Raw genomic sequence first — 21,319 nt, 5'->3', positions numbered from 1 at the left:
AATTTATTTTCTCAAATAATATTTATAAGTCCATTTTCAGTAAAAAAATGTATATCCACTATCAAAAGTCATATCCGATACTATTTGTAAAATCCAATAAAAAGTCCATATCCAGTAAAAAAAAAATGTCATGTTTGTCTAATGTCCATATCCAGTATAAATATGTGTTTGCCCCTGTGGCTCACTAGGTGTGATTCTCTGAGATCTTCCTTCTTCTCACCAGGTTCTTTAGGTGTCAAATACTGGAATAGAATATCCTCATTAGCGCTCCTATTAGGCCAAGACTGGAGAAAGTCTAAAATCTTTAAAGAGAACCTTTCACCTGCCCATACATGTGAATATGAGTGCAGAAGGTAATAGGCAGGGCTGCACAAACCTTCTCTTACTTTACGTTTTTTTTTCTATCCTCCTCCGTTATTTAGATATCGGTGCCGTTATATTTGGCGCCCAATATGTAAACAACCCCCTGAACAGTCAATGGGGTGTGTTACTTATCACTGTGATACTGTCCAATCAGCTATGGACAGTGTCACAGCGGCTTCCCCCATTGTTTGACAAAAGCCGCCGCCACGTAGCAGAAGTTGAGACGAAGAATGTGAATTCTTCTGCTTCTGTGATGTGGCGGTGGGAGTATTGTCGGCAGCGACTTCGTAGCTTTGCGCACATGCGTGCGAGCACGCACTTTCTCACTCATCAGTTCTAGGCAGACAAGGACGACTTGACTTTGTGATCTCGCTGCCGATGATACTCCTGCGATTATTGGCATGATTTTCACTAAAGCGCTGCCCAACTGCGGCATTTTGCTGCAATTGTTGAAGAAAACACCGAAAAAAATTATAATATGACTGCAATGTGTGAACACACCCGAATCAGTCAGGTCATGGGGATAATCACAGCAGCAGGGGAGAAATGTACTGATCTTGTGAAAGAGTAAATTCAATGGCCAAAAGCAAACTAAGATAAATAATTAGACACACAAATTGAATTGTGCTTAAAGTTGGATGTTATTAGCCGACTGGTGACAATGTCAGCGTAGCCAGTAGACTGTTGGAAATGCGTCGCTACTGGTGTGATGGTGACATAGCCGCTTTATTGGTGTGATGGATGCACAGTTTGCTCTGCTGGTGGTATTATAACACAGTCTGCTCTGCTGGTGGAGGGTTGGCTTAGATTGCTCTGCTGGTGGTGATGACCCAAATCATAGTTGAAATTCCATATTCAGTAAAAAGTCATATCCGGTAGTATAAGTCATATCCGGTAGTATAAATCATATCCGGTAGTATAAGTCATATCCGGTAGTATAAGTCATATCCGATAGTATAAGTCATATCCAGTAGTATAAGTCATATCCGATTGTAATTGTCAAATCCGGTAAAAAGTCCATATCTAGTAAATCTTGTCATGTCCATATAAAATCCATGTCCGGTAGTAATAGTCATTTGCCTCTGTGGCTCACTAGGTGCGATTCTCTGAGATCTTCTTCCAACCAGGTTTTTTAGTTGTTAAATCCTGTAGGTTGAACATCCTCGATGGCGCTCCTGTTATGCCGAGACTGGAGACAGAAGAGAAAAGAGTATGAGGTGAAGAGCTCGTATCTGCTTTCACATGCTTGGCACATACACAATCCATATGTGGGATATTACTTTTATACCCGAACCTATCACAGTCTTGCATAACCCCCCCCCCCCCCACCCACACAATTCTGATAAAGAAAAAAGGGAGAGCACTTTGCAGTTTGTTTAATGTCCCATGGCAAGTCTCTTAAAATGTGGCCCCTCCTAGTAACTACCATATTTATATATGAATACAGTGCCACATAGTACCTGGACAGAGAGTGCTGCACAGTGCCCAGATTAAATAGGAAACAACTGACCAGATAGTGCCCATCAAGTCCACACACTGCAGCTAGTACATAAAGTGCCAAGTTAGGGCTATGTCTTCTATTTTGCCAAAACATAGTGCCTCATAAAGCCAAACAGTACCCACACAGTGTCATACTTGCTTACACAGTTCAAAATACTGCCCAAACTTCCATACTGTGCCCACATAATTATGCAATGCCTATGTAGCACCGTAATGGGCCCAAATGGTGCCACCATCATACCAGTATCAACAGTGTTATACTAGCCTACATAATCAAACCTTGCCCGCATAGTGGAAAACCGTTCCGAGATGCCATACTTATTCACATATTCTGATAGTGCCCAAATAGCGCCAAACAATGCCCACTCTGTGGAAAAGGCAAGGGGACACCCGGGACAACATTAAAATCTAGGACTGCATAGATGGGATCTCATACTGCGAAACATGATGGCACAAGGCCCAAATTCATACATTAATATAACAGAATTAAAGACACCAGACAAAATATGTGGATAAAAAAGGCCGCAATGTTTTTATTAAGGGTTACCAAAAGATATTGATACTTGAATCAATAAGATAAATACTTGAACCAAATAAATAATTAAAACCATTATAAATTAAAAATCACAATAATAATAATAAACCAGTTTAAAACTCAATCCACCCAGCAATAGCTGGAAGACAAAAACCCCACCAATAAGACATTGCGACAAGCAGAAATGAAATAAAGGGAGGGAGAGTGGGGACCCTGGTCCTAGGAAATCTGGAACTGACAGCAACAGCGGGAAAGCTGGGTTTTTTTAAAGCAAAATCTTCCCGCCTTCAGACTGAACGGCCAATCAGCGACAAAGTCCAGGTGCTGGGCAGAAGAATAGAAGCTTCCAAGAATCTCCCCAGTAATTAGACAACCAATCAGCGACAGTAACCTGGTGCTGGGCAGAATATCAGAATCTTCTGGAAAAGGTAGGTAAGTACCAACTGCAAGTTATAAGGGAAAAGAAGGGGGGGGGGGGGCACCAAACCACCTAACAAAAATATAATAATTAAATGAACCAGCAATAAATTCGTAACATGAATGCCCCTATGCCATCATGTGTCCCACAAGCAATACTGCTCTGGGGGGGCCCTATCATTCTTCTTGATGCCTCTTGCACACACTTCCTGATGGTGGAACATGTATGGAGAACTCTCCATGGCAATGGCCAGTGCGGAGAGGTGGATTTCATACCGCTCGCTGGCGGTGCTGTGTATAGGAATCCTTCTGATTTTTCTGAGTCAAAACAAATCTTTTTGTCATAAATTCAATATAAGTGTGACTGCTACCTCTGCACCCCCTATTGCTACGACCCTGTCTATTCACTAGAGCTAGGACTATTTCTTGACCAACGTTCAGCAATAATGTGTTGTACCTCTCTTCTGCAGATGGTGTTGTCTTCTTCCTATATTCAAACAGGTTCCTCATTGGTTCCAGTTTGGTGTGGGAAAGTACTGTCCAGAATATCCTGTGCAGCTCCTTCTCTATAGACTCCAGCTTTTTACGCTTCAGAGTCACCCAAGCCACTTTGACACTGAAGCTGTATAAACACTGCAAAGAAACAAACACACCCGATGTAAGAAATAAGGAAAGCGCCAGCGCCTTGTCCCCAGCAGAACGTGACGACCTCAGTTCAACATATCTTAGAATATAAATTCAATGCCGTTACCTCAAAGAATCTGCGGAGCCTCCTTGTAGCTGATGCTTTGCTCCTGGAACACGAAGACAGGAAAAATACAATGAGCTCTGAGTTTTGAGGTATGACCAGAAACGTGTGTGACCCATAGCAACACTGCAAGGGGCAGAGCGCCCATGAGGACATTACGGCAGCCAGTGACAGCATGACATTGACAGATACAGGCACATAAATACAGACACACAGGCACATAATTACACAGACAGGAACATATACAAATACATTAAAGGCACATATATACAAGCACAAAGATACATTCACATTCAGACCCATATACACCCACACAGGCACATATATACACTGTACGGATAATGTAGTATATGTTACCTGCAGTCCTATGTAATACTACAGATAACACAGTGATAACTCTCTGAGTACAGATAATGTAGTATAGGTTACCTGCAGTCCTATGTAATACCACCGATAACACAGTAATAACTCTCTGAATACAGATAATGTAGTAGATGTTACTTGCAGTCCTATGTAACACCACAGATAACACAGTAATAACTCTCTGAGTACAGATAATGTAGTAGATGTTAACTGCAGTCCTATGTAACACCACAGATAACACACTCTGATAACTATACCCACACATATATAAAAACACACAGAGGCATACATATATACACACCAACAGAAACATATATACACATACTGGAACATATACACACACAAACACAGAGACACATATACACACATAGACAATTACCATCTCTCCTTGCTGACAGGCTGTAATGTCCGTGGCTGCGGGCTGTCAGCTCCAGTCCCCTCCTGACAGCCGCAGCCACAAGTCAGCAAGCGCTGGCCCCAGCCTCCTCCTCAGGAGACGCCAGTGCTCGCATTCACTCACCTCAGCCGGATCCCGTAGAGTGCACACGCACGCTCGTGCCCGCTCTTAAAGGGGCAGCGTGCGCACCGGACCTTTTGACGAACTTTAACCCGTGGGTACCCTGGACTATAAGAGGGGTCCAGCCCCCTGCTTCGATGCCTGAGCGCTGTTGTTGTTCCCCAGTTTGTCTATGTGATGGCCTCCTAGTGTGTTACCTTTTCCTGTACCTGTTCCAGTTCCTGTACTTGTTCCTGTTCCTGTCCCTAGCATTTCAAACCACCCTGGTCGAGCACTGTGCTGTGCCAAAGTCGTGTTGTGCTGTATCCATGTCTGACCTGCTTCACCTCGCCTGACGTCTGACACTGCTGCCTATTCCTAGCCGAGCCTGCCTTGCTGCTGTCTGAGCTGCCACAGGTACCTATACGAACTATAGACATTCACCTGCACTCTGTAGGCCAGCTGCCTTACCGCCTAGGAGGTACGGCCCAGTAAGTCCACAGACCCTTCGTGACACAGACTCACAGGCTTCTTGCAGGATGGGCTGTGGGCGGAGCTTCCTCCTCTGCTCTTGTTTCCTTCATGTGTAAGGAGGAGCAGAGGATAGAGCAGAGGCAGAACCCAGTGGCGCCCCCTGCATGCTGGGACGGTGTAGCACCCTGTGCACTTGCACAGGTTGCACACCCCTAAGGCCGGCCCTGATTACAGGCCATCATAATTGGCAGCCTGTGTTTTATGAGTAAATGTAACAAATTTGAAATTCTTCACAGCTGTGCAAGATTTTTTTTATTGGGTCCCGGTACTCCCCCCCCCCCCCTCTTGTATAGGGAACAGTTCTGATATTAACATTATTACTATTCTATAGTCTAATCATTAGAGTGTCTTCACACAGTGCTGTTTTGCATAGTTTTTTTGCCAGGTGGCCGAAAAATGTGTTTTTTGTCCACGCAGTAAGAAAACGTAGCAAAACCGCACTGTGTGAATATATTCCTAAATGGCAAAACATAAGACACCACATTTTGAATAAATTCTCAAAAGATAACATACTTTTCAAATGCCATGTGGTGCTGCTCCTTTATTTCTTGTCCAATATTAAGGGCAGAGTATCTGACAGTGAGATGTCTCAGTGCTGCTTCCGATCTCTTCTCCAGATCTGACTTCTCTGCCAGTTTTTCTGGAGGTCTCCGCCTCCGAGAAACACAAACAAGCAGCATTGTAAGAAAAGCCTTTATAGAGGGGGTGAGGATCCATCCCAGCATTATGGATAATAGGATCTCTTCCCCTTTTTTTTTTGGTGACATTTTCAAATAATTCAGCTCTACATGACCAGATTTTTGGGATAAGTTCACACGTAGAAGATTTCTGCAGCAAATCTGCTGACAATTGTAGGGAAATCTGCAGTGGCAAATCCGCACCAAATCATGTGGATCTCCCTGCTGTGGGTGTCCAATGCTACTACAATTACTTCCCCTGGCGCTCCCTTGGCAACGCTTTTCTGCCGGTCTTTGTGGACCCTCCTTCCAGAGTTGTCACATGTGACTGCCGCAGCCTGTGATTGGCTGCAGCAGTTACGTGTCGTCACGACACGTCATCGCTAGAGGCCGGATGTACACAGACCAACGGGGACAGGAAAGCATTACTACAGGAGATGAAAATATATAATTTTTTAACATATTGAAGTATCTAAACTTGCACATTTTGCTGCGAATCCACAGGTAATCCACAGCAACATGTGCAACACTAGGATTTACTTGCGAATTTCTTCTTCCCCATTGAATTTAATCGGGTAAACAGCAACAAACATGTGCACTTCCACAGCAGAAGTTGACATGCTGCACATTTATAAATAAGCATCGAAAATCAATTTCTGTGCAGAAAATGTCAGCAGCATGTAGATCAGATTTCTAAAAAATCTCATCTACTTTGCTGCTAATGCAAATCCGGACAGAAAATCTTCAACAACCTGTTACTTGTGAACGTGACAAACACTTACGGCAGTAGAGATTTTGGCCTTTTGTCTTGTGATTGTTTCATTAGAAAACAATACATGTAATAATTCACAGCCACTAGGAAATCATCAAGTTCCTTGGATCTAAATAAAAATTAAAATAGTTGATGTAAGACACTAAATATGAAGAACCTAATTTTTGAGAACCAGTGATGACAGAAAGAGGAGGTTTTGTCCATAGTAACCAATCAGGATGGTCTTTGGTATGGGAAGTCAGAGGTCGCCCCTCTACAACACAGTCAGTCAACCATCGGTCACTGCAGATTTCACCGTCAACCCTAAATCATAATTACAACAATTGTTTCTGTCCCATTACCGCCCCTCACCAGCCATACAGTCCAAGGAACAGTGGAAAAGTTATCTGGGGGTTCTGTACACACACTTCTTATTCTGAGTGGATAAAGCTGAGGTGGGAATGTCTCGGGTAGCCCATACACCAAGTAATAATATGAAGAGAACCCTAAAACAAGACTCCACCTCATATTCTTGGATCTTTTATGTCACTGATGAGATCTGTTGAGCAAGTTATGGCTAAAAATATAGTAGAGTGAAATTTTAGACGAGTGTTCCAACAGACACTCACTGCGGGAATTTATCCAGATCCAGATCATATATATATATATATATATATATCGGAGAGAAGTAAGAGACACATACATTGCTAGTAAGCTCAAAAATACTCCTCTGAGGTTTATTGCCAAAAACAATTACAATAATATCTTTCAAAAGGGGAATAGGCTTGATTTCAACCAATCCTTCATAAAAGGAAGCAGGGCAGGGGATGGTATAAAATAATAAACTATCAGTTACTCAACCACTGAAGTAACATTCCCTCCGGCACTATGGTCCTGTTCTCGACCGCTCCAGTCCCAGAAGCTCCTGCAGCAGTCACATGCTGTTCATCGTTCATGTGCAGCTGCAGCCAATCATTTGCCTCAGCCTTTACTAATGAGCAGCATGTGACTGCTGCAGGAGCTTCCCGGATTAAAGCGGTGAAGAACAGGACCTCAGTGCTGGAGCGGGGGGGGGCACTGTAGAGGTTGAATACCTGCTAGTTTATTATTTTATACCATTGCCTGCCCTACTGTATTTTAAATACTCCCGGATAACTATTCTAAGGTTCTCAGGATCGCTGATCCAGGGGTGGACTTACTTTTTGTGACCTGTGTAGCTGCACAGGGGCCGAGTAGGTAAGAGGGCCTAGTAGCCATATAAAAAAAAATCGAAGAACAAGGGGCCCAAATATTGTTCCTGCACAGGAGCCCTCTGCTGTTTGTGTCCGCCCTGCACTGATCTATAGGTCAATGGGAATAGAATATTTTGCCAGTTTTGTAGAAGCGACATACCCGAAGACGGAGGCAAAATCACATGTGAAACACAGACGTTCCTGTTCTTCCATCAAGGTTAAAGCCATTCCTGGAAGAGAATGGACAAGTAAGAGGGATCTGCTGTTTACCCAGTTAATTGATAGAAAATTAATGGGTCTTTTACGGGTTTCAGGGAAATACACTTGTCCCCTCAACAAAGTCTTGATGGAACAGACACATGGTGCATAAGTCACATGGATAATACTCACTCTTGACATCTTTCAGATTCTCCAGTTCAGGTTTCCTCTTCAATGGAAGGGTCTTTTCAGGAGATTTATCTCCTGGTCCCCATCTAACGTAAGAGTATAATAGTAAAATAATCTCTTACTGTCTCTTTAAGACTAAGTGAATTATACATAGAATGTGATTTCTCAGCTATAACACATATACACTTTTACAAGCTGCAGTATCTGATGTTACAACTCCTAATAATCCAATGTAGATTTCTGTTTGTTGCATTTATGTATGACTGTACTCAAATTACCTGCCCGACGGGGTCTCCTCAAGTGGGACTGACTTTCCCGTCATCAGGGTCTGCTTGGGGCCCATTAATTTGCTGCTGCTGCTATTGCTGCTGAGGGGGGGCAGCTTGCTCAACTGCACATTGCTGTACCTAAAGTAACAGTATAAGAGAAGAGTTTTACAGGTATTTATAAGAGACTATATAAGCATCACCTAGATGTGGTGGTGGCGTGACACAGGGTAAGTAGGGGACTGGGTCCCAGCGGTGGGATTGGGGATCCCACCAATCTTAATCTGGCCCTGAAAAGAACCCTGAATAACCCTTGTGGTGACATTCTGCAGCTTAAAATACTTGTCCAGTATTATGTAACTAAAGCTGAATATGTTTAGGATTGCCTAAACTGTTACATCCCATCAGTTGTGTGAGTAGCACTAGTGTCAGACTAGGCTTAAAGGGGGTTTCCAGTCCCATAAAATGAATGGCCTATTCTCAGTATAGGCCATCAATATGTGATCTGTCAGGGTCCGACTCCCGGCACCCCCACCGATCAGCCGTTTTGAAGGCGCCGCAGGGCCCACTGCTCGTACTGTGAATCGGTGGAGGTGCCAGGTGTCGGATCCCTACGGATCACATATTGATGGCCTATCCTGAGGATAGTCCATCAATTTAAACCCCTTTAAGCCCTCTGAATGTAACAAGAAAGAACGTGTAAATTTTTGTTAAGGGCCTTCTACATGGGCAGATAATCGGCTGAACGAACGATCATTGCCGTGTGTAAAAATGGCAGCGATCAGCTAACAAACCAGCAAACGCTTGTTGTTGTTGGCTGATCGCATCTTTTATGCAGTCAAAAGAATCATCATTTGTTGGCAGCACATCTTCCTGTGGAAACAAGGGATGTGCTGCCGACAAAATGGAAACTGTATGGGGATGAAGTATTGTATATTGTATCAACGCTTGTTCATACCACAAGATGTTTGATTTATTTAAATGTTTTAAAAGAGCGCAGATCAACATATTATTATCAGTGCTTGTAGCCGGCAGGAAATCTGCCCGTGTAAAAGGACCTTTACTCCGCTAATCCAACTGCAGTATCTGATGATACATCTAATAATCCGCTGTAGATTTCTGTTTGTTGCATTTATGTATGACGACCTTATGTAACTACCTGTCTGACGGTTTCTCCTGAAGCCGGACTGACTTCACCGTCATCAGGGTCTCCTTGGAGCCCATGAATTTGCTGCTGCTGAGAGGGGGCATCTTTTTCATCTGCACATTGCTGTACCTAAAGTAATAGTATAAGAGGTATTTATAAGAGACTATATAAGCATCTGATGTAAGCGTTTATTGCTAGAACAGACCTATATGAACTCTGAAGTGTCTTTAAGGGTCTCGACCTGCAGACTGAGGACTATAGGCTGCCTTGTCATCCTGGTCAAGAGTACCGGCATTTTAAGTGCCCCTGACATGTCTGCTAGGGGTCATAAATGGTTAACCTAGGGAGCACTAGTGACTTATTATCTTGGAGAATAATTCCCACCATAAATGTATTGATGAAGGATGCCGGACCCTCATTACAGATTAAAGGAACTTTCTTGTACTTTCTGCCAGTGACATGTAATAAATGACATCTAATAGAAAAGTGAAATTCCTGTAATATAAAGATCATCCATACTGAGAAACCGGGACATTCCCAAGCCAACCAAGCAAATAACAAGTACCATTAACCCCTTTCCTCCACAGCCACTTCTCATTTTTTCCATTTTTGTTTTTTCCTCCCCAATTTCGAAAAGCCATAAGTTTTTGATTTTCCTATCGATATAGCCGTATTAGGGCTTGTTTTTTGCGGGACGAATTGTAGGTTTTTAGGCACCATTTATTATACGATATGATGTACTGGGAAACTGGAAAAAAACGTCTTTGTGGAGTAGAAAGGGGGAAAAAAAAGACCTGTGATTCCTCCATTGCTTTTTGGGTTTCATGTTTACAGCGTTCTCCATGCAGTAAAATTGACATCTTAAATTTATTCTGCAGGTCAGTACGATTACGGCAAAACCAAAATGATATAGTTGTTTTTAAGTTTTACTGCTTTTAAAAAACCAAAACGTAATTGTTAAAAATAAAAAAAAATTGTGTCACCATATTTTGAGAGCCATAACGTTTTTATCTTTCCGTCAATTGAGCAGCTAAGGCTATGTTCACACGGAGTATTTTGGGGGAGGAATATCTGCCTCAAAATTCCGTTTGGAACTTTGAGGCAGATATTCCTCTCCCTGCACGCCGATTTTCGCGGCGATTATCGCGCCGTTCTTCGCCCGCGGCCATTGAGCGCCGCGGGCATAAAACAGCGAGAAATACGCTTTCTCCTGCCTCCCATTGAAGTCAATGGGAGGTCAGAGGCGGAAGCGCCCGAAGATAGGGCATGTCGCTTCTTTTTCCCGCGAGGCAGTTTTACTGCTCGCGGGAAAAAGACGCCGACGCCTCCCATTGAAATCAATGGGAGGCGTTCTCGGGCCGTTTTTGCCGAGTTTTGCGACGCGGTTTCCGCGTCAAAAAACTTTGCAAAATACCCCGTGTGAACATAGCCTAAAAGGGCATGTTTTTTTGCAGGATGAGCTCCAGTTTTTGTTGGTACATAAAACCTTTTGATCAGTTTTTATTTCAATTTTTGTGGGAGATGAGATGAACAAAAAGCAGCGATTCAGTCGTTTTTGTTTTCTTGTTTTACTGCGTTCACGGTGCAGGTTAAATACTTTTACAGACGCAGCGATACCGGTTATATTAATTTTTTTTACATTGCTTTTGGAGGAAAATTGGTAAAGGGAAGTTTTTTCAACTCTTAATTTTTTTTATGTATATAAGAAAACCTTTATTTAACTTTTTTGTATTGGTCCCCCTAGAGGGCTTGAACCAGTGATGTTTGGATCGCGTCCATGATATACTGCAATGTTACTGTATTGCAGCACATTATGTTCTTTTCAGGCTCGTATTTATAGGAAAACAAAAATGTCAGGTCTTGGGGCCTTCATTAGGCCCATAGGCTGATATAACAATCATTAGCACCCCGCTTTTTCATCAAGAGGGGGCAAAAAGAAATCGGAGGGGACGCCCCCTTATTCTAATGGCTTAGATGTAGCGGTTGCTATTGACCCTGGCATCTAAGGGGTTAAGCGAGCGGGATCCTGTTAGTTACTGTAAAGATTTGGGTGTAACATACAGCCATCACGCTCATTTTATGAAGTGTGCTCAGCTCGTGAGCCTGCAATACACCACCCCACCTGGCCTCCATTATAAATATACGGTGGAAGTTGGGAAGGGGTTAAAGGGGAGCTCCATCTTTGAAGACACTTTAGCTGAGACATAAATTAGAAAATTGCCTCAAAGCAAATACCTAATATAAACCTATTAACTGAATAAAAATAATAGAGAATGAGAGCTAATAATCTTTATTGAATCTTTCTACTGTCTGAAACAGAAATCCTGGAGACTGTGGAGTCTGTTCTTACCTTGAGAACTCAAGTGCCTTTTTCTCATCGTTCCAGAGAAATCCTTCCGGACAAAGTTTTCTTATCTGAAGATAAAATGAAGTTTAAACTTAAGATCTAGTCTCAGACTAAAAATCTATTTACTTGAGGGGAACCAATAATGAGGTTAGGAAGTGAAAGGGTTAAAACTAGACAATACTTGATATAATGGTAAGGAGTATAAAGTATGGTGGATCAGTGCTCAGCACTATTGCCTTACAGCACGTGTTCCTAGGAACAATTACAAGAAACATCTGCCGATGCAATCTTCATAGTTTTGCTACGGCTAATACATTTTCTGAAATAATGTAGAAATTGTGGTATAGATGAGGGTATACATGGAGCAAATGACATCATTTCCCCTGGGTTTCATGTATTACAGGGGGTGGGGCTGGAGGATTAGGTTATTTACCTTCTCCATGGTTTTGGAATAGATAAGACTGAGAAAATCACATGGAATCTTATCTTAAGAAGTCTGTTGCCAAGCAACTAGTCTATAGTGACATTCAGTGGGCGGAGCAACGGAACTGTATGTGGGTGGGGCACAGCAATCTAAACTGTAGCTAGAAGTAGGGACAGGCAATGTGGGCGTGGCAAAGCATAGTAGTGCCCACAATAAACTCATGACGGGGCATACATGGAAAATATAGGACCCCAGAACACAACACTAAATGGCCTCACAAAAATCTGTTGTGTTGGTGGAGCCGGGATGTATACTAAAACATTAATCTTATTTCTAAATATTACAGTGTTACACACCCCAGAAGGACAGGCATTGCCCATGTTGTTCCACATCCACAGTTCCTTTACCTCTAGTAATATAACAACAGTAAGCATGTAGTATATATAATATATACTGCTGGATTCATGATGTGTAAACATTGCTGCCCTTATACTATGCAGACTGCTCCAATGATGTCATATACAGTAAGGATCGCCCATGCTAAACCCTAGAGACTCCATTACTCCTAATCCCAAAATAAAAAAAACATACACAGCATTTCATCATAAAACATTTTTGTGGCTTATGCCAACTTTATTGACCAAAATTTAATATACAACAAAGGGGAGCCCAATATCATCACTGCACTGCACTCCAGGAGCCGGGACCCACGTGCCCCTGGCACCCAACCTCTTAATGCGGGCAAGTCCGCCTACCGTGGCCAGCCCTGTCTGCCTGCCACAGTAACCCCGCCTAGGGAGCCGCCAGTCCATATGTTGCCCTTCTGGTCGCCCCCCAGCATATGATCCTGGGTTCAAATTCCATATTATTTCAGCTATTTTATAAAACAGCTGTTTTGAAGGGACCACAGCGCTCGTACGTGCGCTGCTTCACCTTAAATTCTTATTGCTCACTGTGAATCTTTGACATGCATTTAGCGGGGACCTCTAAATAAATACAGACCCCCGACAAGACCCGCTAAATAAATACAGACCCCAGACCAGACTTCCTTAACCCCTTAAAGGCAGCCAATTGTGAGCTTGAGGACAAAACTATTTTTTTATGTTTCTTTTTTGCATCCCGGCGCTCATAACTTTTTTCTTTTTAGTTTGACGTAGTTGTATGATACATTGTGTTTTTTTGCAGGACGTGTTGTACTTTATGTTGGTACATTTACATTATCAATACATTTATATTCATTTTCATTTTGGAAAAAATGCAGAAAAAAAAGTGTTTCCGCTTATTTTTTATTTGTTTTTTTTTATCACTGATCATTATAAATGATACCATAAATTTGTTGTGCAGGTTGTTACGTTCATGACAATACCAAATATGTGTGTATTATTTTATGTTTTGGGACTTATATTTAATAAAGTTTATTTATTGTAATAAATGTGCATTTGTGTGTATTTTTTTTTACAAAGTTTTTTTATTTAACATTACATTTTTTTCATTACTTTTTCATTTTATTTTTTTAATCCCATAGGGGGATTTTTAATTTTTATTTTTGAACTGGCATTTATTTATATCTCTTTCTTTATAGTGGTTCTAAGCTCAGTTTTTCCTGATGCAAAGCTCCAAATCTCTTGCATAGACATAGATTTAAAACATAATATGCTGGATACCTGCAGCCAGCTACCACTAGAAAAAGCTTAGGAGCTAACTGCGTACTGTTAGGCCTTGTTCACACAGTGCAGATTTGATGCAGATTTTGCATTTATTTCTTAAGCTAAAAACCAGAATTGGATCCAGGAGAGCAGACCCATGAGGCCTTTCTTTATACATTTCTTCTGTTCAGGTTCCATTCCTGGCTTTGGCTTAAAAAACACATGCAAAGTCTGCATCAAATCTGCACTGTGTGGACAAGGCCTAATACATTGAACTCAATGATAATACAGTATGCAGTTAGCTCTAATGCTCCCTCTAGTGGCGGCAGCAGGCTGCCAGCATGTTATGTTTAAACCTTTGTTTATGCAGGGGTTTTTTAGAGCTCTGTATCAGAAAAGCGAAGTTGAAACCGCTATAAAGATATATTGAGAAATTAATCTGCACAGAATTTTGGACATAAAAACTACAAAATTACAAAACACAGAGATCTACTTTAAAGCATTTGGTAATGGTGTTTTTCATGTGCCAGCTATTTTAGCTCTAGTCTGCCAAAATTCTTAGTGCGTACTGTTCTAAGGAGCAGAATGCTGAGCATCATGATACTTTATTGGATGTGTAGTCCATGTCACCAGAATCAAACCAACTGGAATTTTTATGGGGGGGCAAGACCTTTTTACCGTGAAAGTGAAGAACTCCCAAAGTGAATCCGCTTCAATGCAAACTACGTGACCTGTAATTCTCTAAAAGTTCCCAGAATCCTGGAAAGTACTGAAGCTTTTGATTTTATTTCCAAAAATGGCAAGGCCGTATTTATATGCTGCAAATGGACCCCGACCAATGGTAAGGAGCCAAAACTGAAAATAAAAAACGGGAGGGGTTTATTAATAATGTCATAAAATTAATAATTCTATAAGACAGTGAAAATGGTTCAAATTGCACTAAATAAATAAAAATGTCACGTATAGCTGCTGTACTTTGCATCAACATTTTGCACCAAAACAAAATGGCACACACTGTTCATAAAATTGGTGCATTTTACCTACACCTCTTAGCCACGCCCCTTCAAGGGAGGTGCATAAAGTGTCCAAAATATATAATAAATTTGGCCTACGCCGTGTACTCCACTTTTTACGCAAGAATCCTAGGGCAATTTGTTTGGTCAATTTTACCCCACAGTCTTTTAAAAAAATGCGTCCAAACTCTAATTTAACATAGGGAGATTCGATGTTTAGAAGCATATAGCAGCTACAAGGAGCATCAGTCACTCTGGAGGACCCGGCATTACATGAACAGGGGTGTATAACACTTGCTGCTGGAGTCCTCCATTGTTAACTGCTGATCGCTGTAATTCCCAGCAGTTGGATGCCCTGTAGTCAGCTTATGATTTTGGGACCCTTCTAACAAAAAGGGATTGTCCAAAATAGACAATCAGTTTATAACCATAAGATCAAGATACATTTATCTATTTTAGAGAGAGACTGTTGGTAGAACAGGCATGTGGAAACGAGGGTATCTTTCCATTGTCCTACAAAGGCACTAATTGCTCCCACCAATCTATACCCCTAACTGCTTGTCAGGGGTGGAGGGGGCACAACATACAGTGGTGAATTATAATATGGGCGGTTTGGGCCTGGGGCCTGTGGCTCCTGTGGGGCCCATGGCCACTCAAAGTGCCCATCACCTAATCAGCCACAACTAATCAAATAGATAACGCCCGATAAAACTTTTGAACTTTTGAAAACGACGCGTAAAATGACACCTTGTGGGAACAGAACACCGTAAATCCCATTGCAAGCAATGGGCAGATGTTTGGAGGCGTAATGGAGCCGTTTTTTTAGTCGTAATTCGAGCCGTAAACGGCCCAAATTACGTCTGAAACCACTGCGTGTGAACATACCCTAACAGTTACCTTTAAACCATCCTGCCTAAATGGACAGATCTAGAATGGAATCCAGTGCTATAGGGGTGGTTCTCCAAACATGATGCCCAGAAAGGTCAAATCACTAGACAATAGAAAATGCTTCATAAACACTTGGACGATGCTGACTCTATAGCTACACTTACGAAATGGAAATGAGATATTCCAAGCTTATTCTATAACACTACATTAAACGCTCAGGATTATGCCTATAAGTTTTTACCATCTACAAGATTCAGGGAGATGAGACACAACATTAGGCACCAAACATATCTCATACCTCTCTAAGGCTTCCAGATAGGCATATTGACCCACCGTCAACCCCAGACACCAACCTGTTCCATTGTCTCTGTGCCTGCCCAAGAATACAAATATTTTGGCACAAAGGATCTTCTTACACATCAACCCAATTACTACAAACTTGATTAGAATGGGAGCCCCAAACCTTTTGGAAAAACTATCTTTCCTCCTAAAGATGGATTGGACGGATACTGCCCTCCACAAAAAACAACGCACACAACATTTTTTTGATACCTGGGAAGTTTTATTGCTCAGTTGCCACTGAATGTTAAACAGCCGATACATGATAATTTCCAGTACATTATTTGGTTCCAGAATCAGATTCTCTTAGGCTCTGCACCGCTCTTAGGCTCTGCATCGGTGGGATTATTGACCACAACTCAGACCCAATGGAGGTGATGGAGGGTTCCGCATATTTCCTAATCAAGCTGCAATTTCATTATACCAGACATTGGCTAATGTATACTTGCAAAGGAAAAGGAAGGAGAATAACTCCAATAAGAGGAGATGTCACCTGTTAGTCACAGGATTTAAAAAGTTATTGGCTCTCTTGACATGTCTGTTTTAGTATATATTTGTATTCCCTATGAGATAACAATTTTAGAGCATCTTTTTTGGAACTCTGTGGTGTACCCTACCTATGTTATTACTCCTGGAAATGTATGAATAAGGCTTGGGCTACATGGAGATTTTTTTGCAAAAAATGTACTTTAACTATAGAGATACAGCTGTAGTACAAAGTAATACAATTAGTTGCTTGCAATATTGTGGCCTGCCGCTGTCACTAAAGTTACTTTTACACAAGCAGATATTCTGCCCGTTATACAAGCGCTGGGCAACAATACATCATATCAATCGGCACTCAGTTGCTCCATTAATACAGAGAAATAATCACAAGTGTGGGGATGAACGATTGTTAATACGATTGTTAATATGATTGTTTGTCCCTATACATTTTGAATATTGTACCAAAATAGAAACACTATAAGTCAAATATAAAATACTAATTATTATTTCATTAATTCTAAAAGATTACATACAATATGAATTAAAAAATTAATCTACACAGATAAAACAGGCAGGACACCAACCTCGAGACTTAGCATGACGGGTTAGTATGTCGCTCTATATCATTGGAATTGTTTGCACTTCGCACTTTATATTGTGAGTTGGGAACTTTAAGAGCAGCGTTGCACTACAGTGTAAAGTATATATTTAATCCTTTTGGGGACTAATGACAGTCTCTGTAGAATATTTCCTTCGTAGGATGCACAACATTTGATATTTGCTCGGCACTATGCACTTTGAGGGTATGTTCACACGATGAGAGGCATTTACATGTGAAAAGACAGACTGTTAACAGCTGCCTCGTTTCACACGTAAATGCTCCTCCTCGCATTTTGCGAGCCGTCTGAGACGCTCGTAAATCTTGAGCTGTGCTTCATTGAGTTCAATGAAGAACAGCTCAAATTACGTGGCAAAGAAGTGCCCTGCACTTCTTTGCCGAGGCAGTCCATTTACGCGTCGTTGTTTGACAGCTGTCAAACGACGACGCGTAAATTACAGGTCGTCTGCACAGTACGTCGGCAAACCCATTCAAATGAATGGGCAGATGTTTGCCGACGTATTGTAGTCCTATTTTCAGGCGTAAAACGAGGCATAATACGCCTCGTTTACGCCTGAAAATAGGTCGTGTGAACCCAGCCTTATATTGTGCTTTCCATACCATGCATTTTGTAATATACCAACATTGAATATCTATGTAATATTCTTCTTGCTTGGCGATGCTTCTTTCATCTGTGTAGATTCATTTTTTAATTTATATTGTATGTAATATTTTAGAATTGATGGAATAAAAATGAGTATTTTATATTTGACTTCTAGACTCAGTGTTCTCCATTTTGGTACTATATATAATGCGTACAGTCATGTCACCTTAGGGAATTAATAATGTAAAATGGTGCATATGTATGCCTTGTGGATATGTTGTATTACATTTTGAATCTTGTTGGCAGCACATCTCCTATTTACACAGGTAGATGTGCTGCCGGGAAGCGACCATTTTTCTTGCCGCGTAAAGGATGCAATCAGCTGACAAACAATTGCTTTTACTACTATACAGGGTAATTCAGATTTATCAATCATTCCAGAAGAGACCAAACAATGTCCCTGGCGTCCTATGCCAACCTCTGTCTATTATAGACAGGGCCGCCATCAGGAATTTCTGGGCCCCATACAGCCAAGATGTCTGGGGCCCCCCTCCATTACCGGGGGTGGGCAACGGAAATTGTGGCACTCATGAGGGTATTTTCGTGCGGCAAATCTGCAGTGTAATACAGGACCAGCAAAGTAAATGAGATCAAGAAATCTAATTTACATGTCGCATTTTCTGCACAAAAACTGACCTGCGGTGCGTATTTGAAAATATGATACATGTCTCTTTATCTTGCGTTTCCGCTTGCGAATTGTTTCTGACTAGTTTAAAAATAAAATAAAAATCTGCAGCATAAAACCTGCACCTATTTCTGCATCAAAAAGTAAAAACCGCACCTAAAAATGTATAAAAAAAGCACTATTAGGTGCAGATTTTACCTGCGGTTTTGATACGGATTTTGTGCACCACATTACCTCAATGTGTGCGTTACAGAATTTGCTGGGGATTTACCGCAAATTAAGCCTTTACATTGTAAAGGATGAAATACGTTACAATTCTGCAACATTAGGTTATGTTCACACAGCTTATTTTCTGCCGTTTTTCTGGCCATAATCGTCTGATATATCAGAACAGAACACCTCCAAACATCTGCCCATTGATTTCAATGAGAAAAAAACGGCTGCGTAAAAAAACGGCTGCGAAAAAGAAGTGCAGGTCATTTCTTCAGACGTTTCTGGAGCCATTTTTCATTGACTCTATAGAAAAACAGCTCCAAAAACAGCCGTAAAAAACACAGCGAAAAAAACGAGTTTGCTTAAAAAACTTCTGAAAATCAGGAGCGGTTTTCGCTTGAATAGCTCCGTATTTTCAGACTGTTTTTGCGAATTGTGTGAACATAGCCTAATAGGCATGCAGCTTATTTAACCCCTTCCCTTCTCAGCCATTTTTTGGATTTTAACTTTTGTTTTTTCCTCTCCACATTCCAAAAGCTATTATTTTTTTTACATGAGGGCTTGTTTTTTGCGGTACAAGTTGTAGTTTTTCATGGCACCATTTATTGTGCCGCATAATGTACTGGGAAGCTGAAAAAAATTATTTGTGGGGTGAAATGCTGCACGTGCATGACGTTCTGACAAACCCCATTCACATGAGTTGGGGCTTATTCAGACTAACGTGTTAATCGTCCGTGTGAAGGATGTTTTTTTTAATGGCCGTCACACGGCTGCGTGTATTTCTATGGGGTTATTCACATGGTCAGTGTTCTAACAGACCGTGTGAAGGGCCTGTAAAAAAATAGGACATGTCCTATTTTTGTGCGTTTTCACGGATCCCTCAATAGACTCAAGTCTGTGAAAACGGGTCCCGAACGGCTGCAAATCGGCCGTTCTTCACGTCTGATTTCACACACGTTAGTCTGACTATCGCCTTAGGCCTTATTCACACGAACGTGTCCGTTTTGCACGCGCAAAAAACGCTGCGTTTTGCGCAAGCAAAAGTTTGGTGTGTCAGCAGCATATGGTGCGTGGCTGCGTGATTTTCGCGCAGCCGGCATCATTATGACACTCTGTTTTGATGTTACAACAAAGTAAAGAAGGAGAGGCTTTTAGGTTTCCCTTCACTTCTTTACCTACTGTAGTGCGAATCACGCGTGTCACCCGGAAGTGCTTCCGTGTGCCGTGCGCGATTTGCATGCACCCAATGACTTCAATGGGTACGTGCTGCGCGAAACACGGGCAAAGTATAGGACATGTCGTGAGTTTTACACAGCGGACACACGCGGCGTGAAATTCACTGACAGTCTGAATGGCCCCATTCACTAACATAAGTCCGTGCGATGCCCGTGAAAATCACGCTAGTAGCACGGACGTATAACACGTTTGTGTGAATAAGGCCTTATATTGTAATTTGTAGTGAATTTTCAGTGCGCAATCAGCACCAAAAATAGGAGGCAAGTAAGTGGCCTTATTCAGACGTCCATGTTCGGTTTGTGAAATACGGAGCGTGTATCGGCCATATTTCCCGGACCGACCACAGTTCAGGGAGCCGGGTTTCTAGCATCACAGTCATCTATGATCATAGTCCCTCCCTTCCCGTCGGAATACTGTCCCCGGTCCCGTACTGAAAGCATCATTACAATATGGGACAGTATTCCCGCGGAGAGGCAGGGACTCCCAGCAACACTGATAACTATGATGCTAGGAGTCCGGCTCCATGAATTGTGGTCAGCCTGGGAAATACGGCCGATACACGCTCCGTATGTCACGGACTGAACGCGGCCGTCTGAATAAGGCCTTAGTCTAGTTACACAGTGCGGTGAAATCCCATTTTTTTGCCACAATTTTTGCAAAATCGCGGCAAAAACGTGATTTGACCGCACTGTGAGAATATAGCCTAACAGCACTTTTTATGTCTTGTATCCTTTTTTTATGCAATTTTCGTAATTGCGGCACAAATCACGCGGTTTTGCCGCGATTTTTATATAATCGCGGCAAAACTGCGCCATTTTTGCCGCGATTACGAAAATCGCGGCAAAAAACCGCTAGGAAAACGAAAAAAAACATTTTAATCAACTTTATACATACTACAAACTGGGTCAGGGGGATGGGAAGCAGGATGGATAGGGTAAAATACTCACCAGCCTGCAGGTCCGTTCGGCAGTGTAGAGGAGCTGGGGAGCGGGATCTCCACACGGAGCTTCAGCACATGCTGCATCTTCCCCGTCCAGTGAAGCTACAACAGGTATGCAGGGGGTGCCGCGGGCGTTGCTAGGGGGGTGCCGCGGGCGTTGTTAGGGGGGTGCCGCGGGCGTTGCTAGGGGCGGGGCGCGAGCGTTGCGAGTGGGGACCCGTGAGCGCTGTGGTGGGGCGGGGGCAAAAGTCCGAGGGGGGAGCGACGGCAGCCGGGCGGGCCCCTTTTCTTCATCCATGTGGCCGGGCCCCTGACGGGAGTACCAGTAATACCCCCCTGATGGCGGCCCTGCACAGCCGTGAAGAGGAAGGAAAATTTCTCCTCTCTTCGGCTTGTACCCACTGGCGCCCCCCTTACAGCATGGCGCCCGGCGCCCTGTGCGACCGCACGTGTCGCACATAGCTAAGGCCGGCCATGATGGCAT

At 42.4% G+C, this 21,319-nt stretch overlaps 1 protein-coding gene across 3 annotated transcripts in view; it reads right to left on the bottom strand.

Moving 5' to 3' along the window:
* Positions 1-985: 985 nt before the first annotated feature.
* LOC142698888 (protein phosphatase 1 regulatory subunit 36-like) overlaps positions 986-21,319 on the bottom strand; it is a 65,215-nt gene continuing 44,881 nt past the window's right edge. The window contains exons 1-11 of one of the 3 annotated variants that reach the window (XM_075847915.1): positions 12,197-12,278; positions 11,767-11,831; positions 9,429-9,545; positions 8,282-8,410; positions 8,007-8,089; positions 7,777-7,846; positions 6,416-6,514; positions 5,470-5,610; positions 3,567-3,609; positions 3,273-3,448; positions 986-1,552 (exon numbers count right to left, since the gene is read on the bottom strand). In XM_075847915.1, the coding sequence (XP_075704030.1) occupies positions 1,456-1,552; positions 3,273-3,448; positions 3,567-3,609; positions 5,470-5,610; positions 6,416-6,514; positions 7,777-7,846; positions 8,007-8,089; positions 8,282-8,410; positions 9,429-9,545; positions 11,767-11,831; positions 12,197-12,205 (1,029 nt within the window). In that variant the 5' untranslated portion in view covers positions 12,206-12,278 and the 3' untranslated portion in view covers positions 986-1,455. Of the gene's footprint in view, positions 1,553-3,272; positions 3,449-3,566; positions 3,610-5,469; positions 5,611-6,415; positions 6,515-7,776; positions 7,847-8,006; positions 8,090-8,281; positions 8,411-9,428; positions 9,546-11,766; positions 11,832-12,196; positions 12,281-21,319 lie in introns of those variants that run through there. The other 2 variants (XM_075847916.1, XM_075847917.1) reach the window with 2 other exon arrangements.

The sequence above is a fragment of the Rhinoderma darwinii genome, unplaced genomic scaffold (genome assembly GCF_050947455.1).
Source record: "Rhinoderma darwinii isolate aRhiDar2 unplaced genomic scaffold, aRhiDar2.hap1 Scaffold_104, whole genome shotgun sequence".
Lineage (NCBI taxonomy): Eukaryota > Metazoa > Chordata > Amphibia > Anura > Rhinodermatidae > Rhinoderma > Rhinoderma darwinii.
This window is presented reverse-complemented; position numbering and strand designations above follow the sequence as displayed.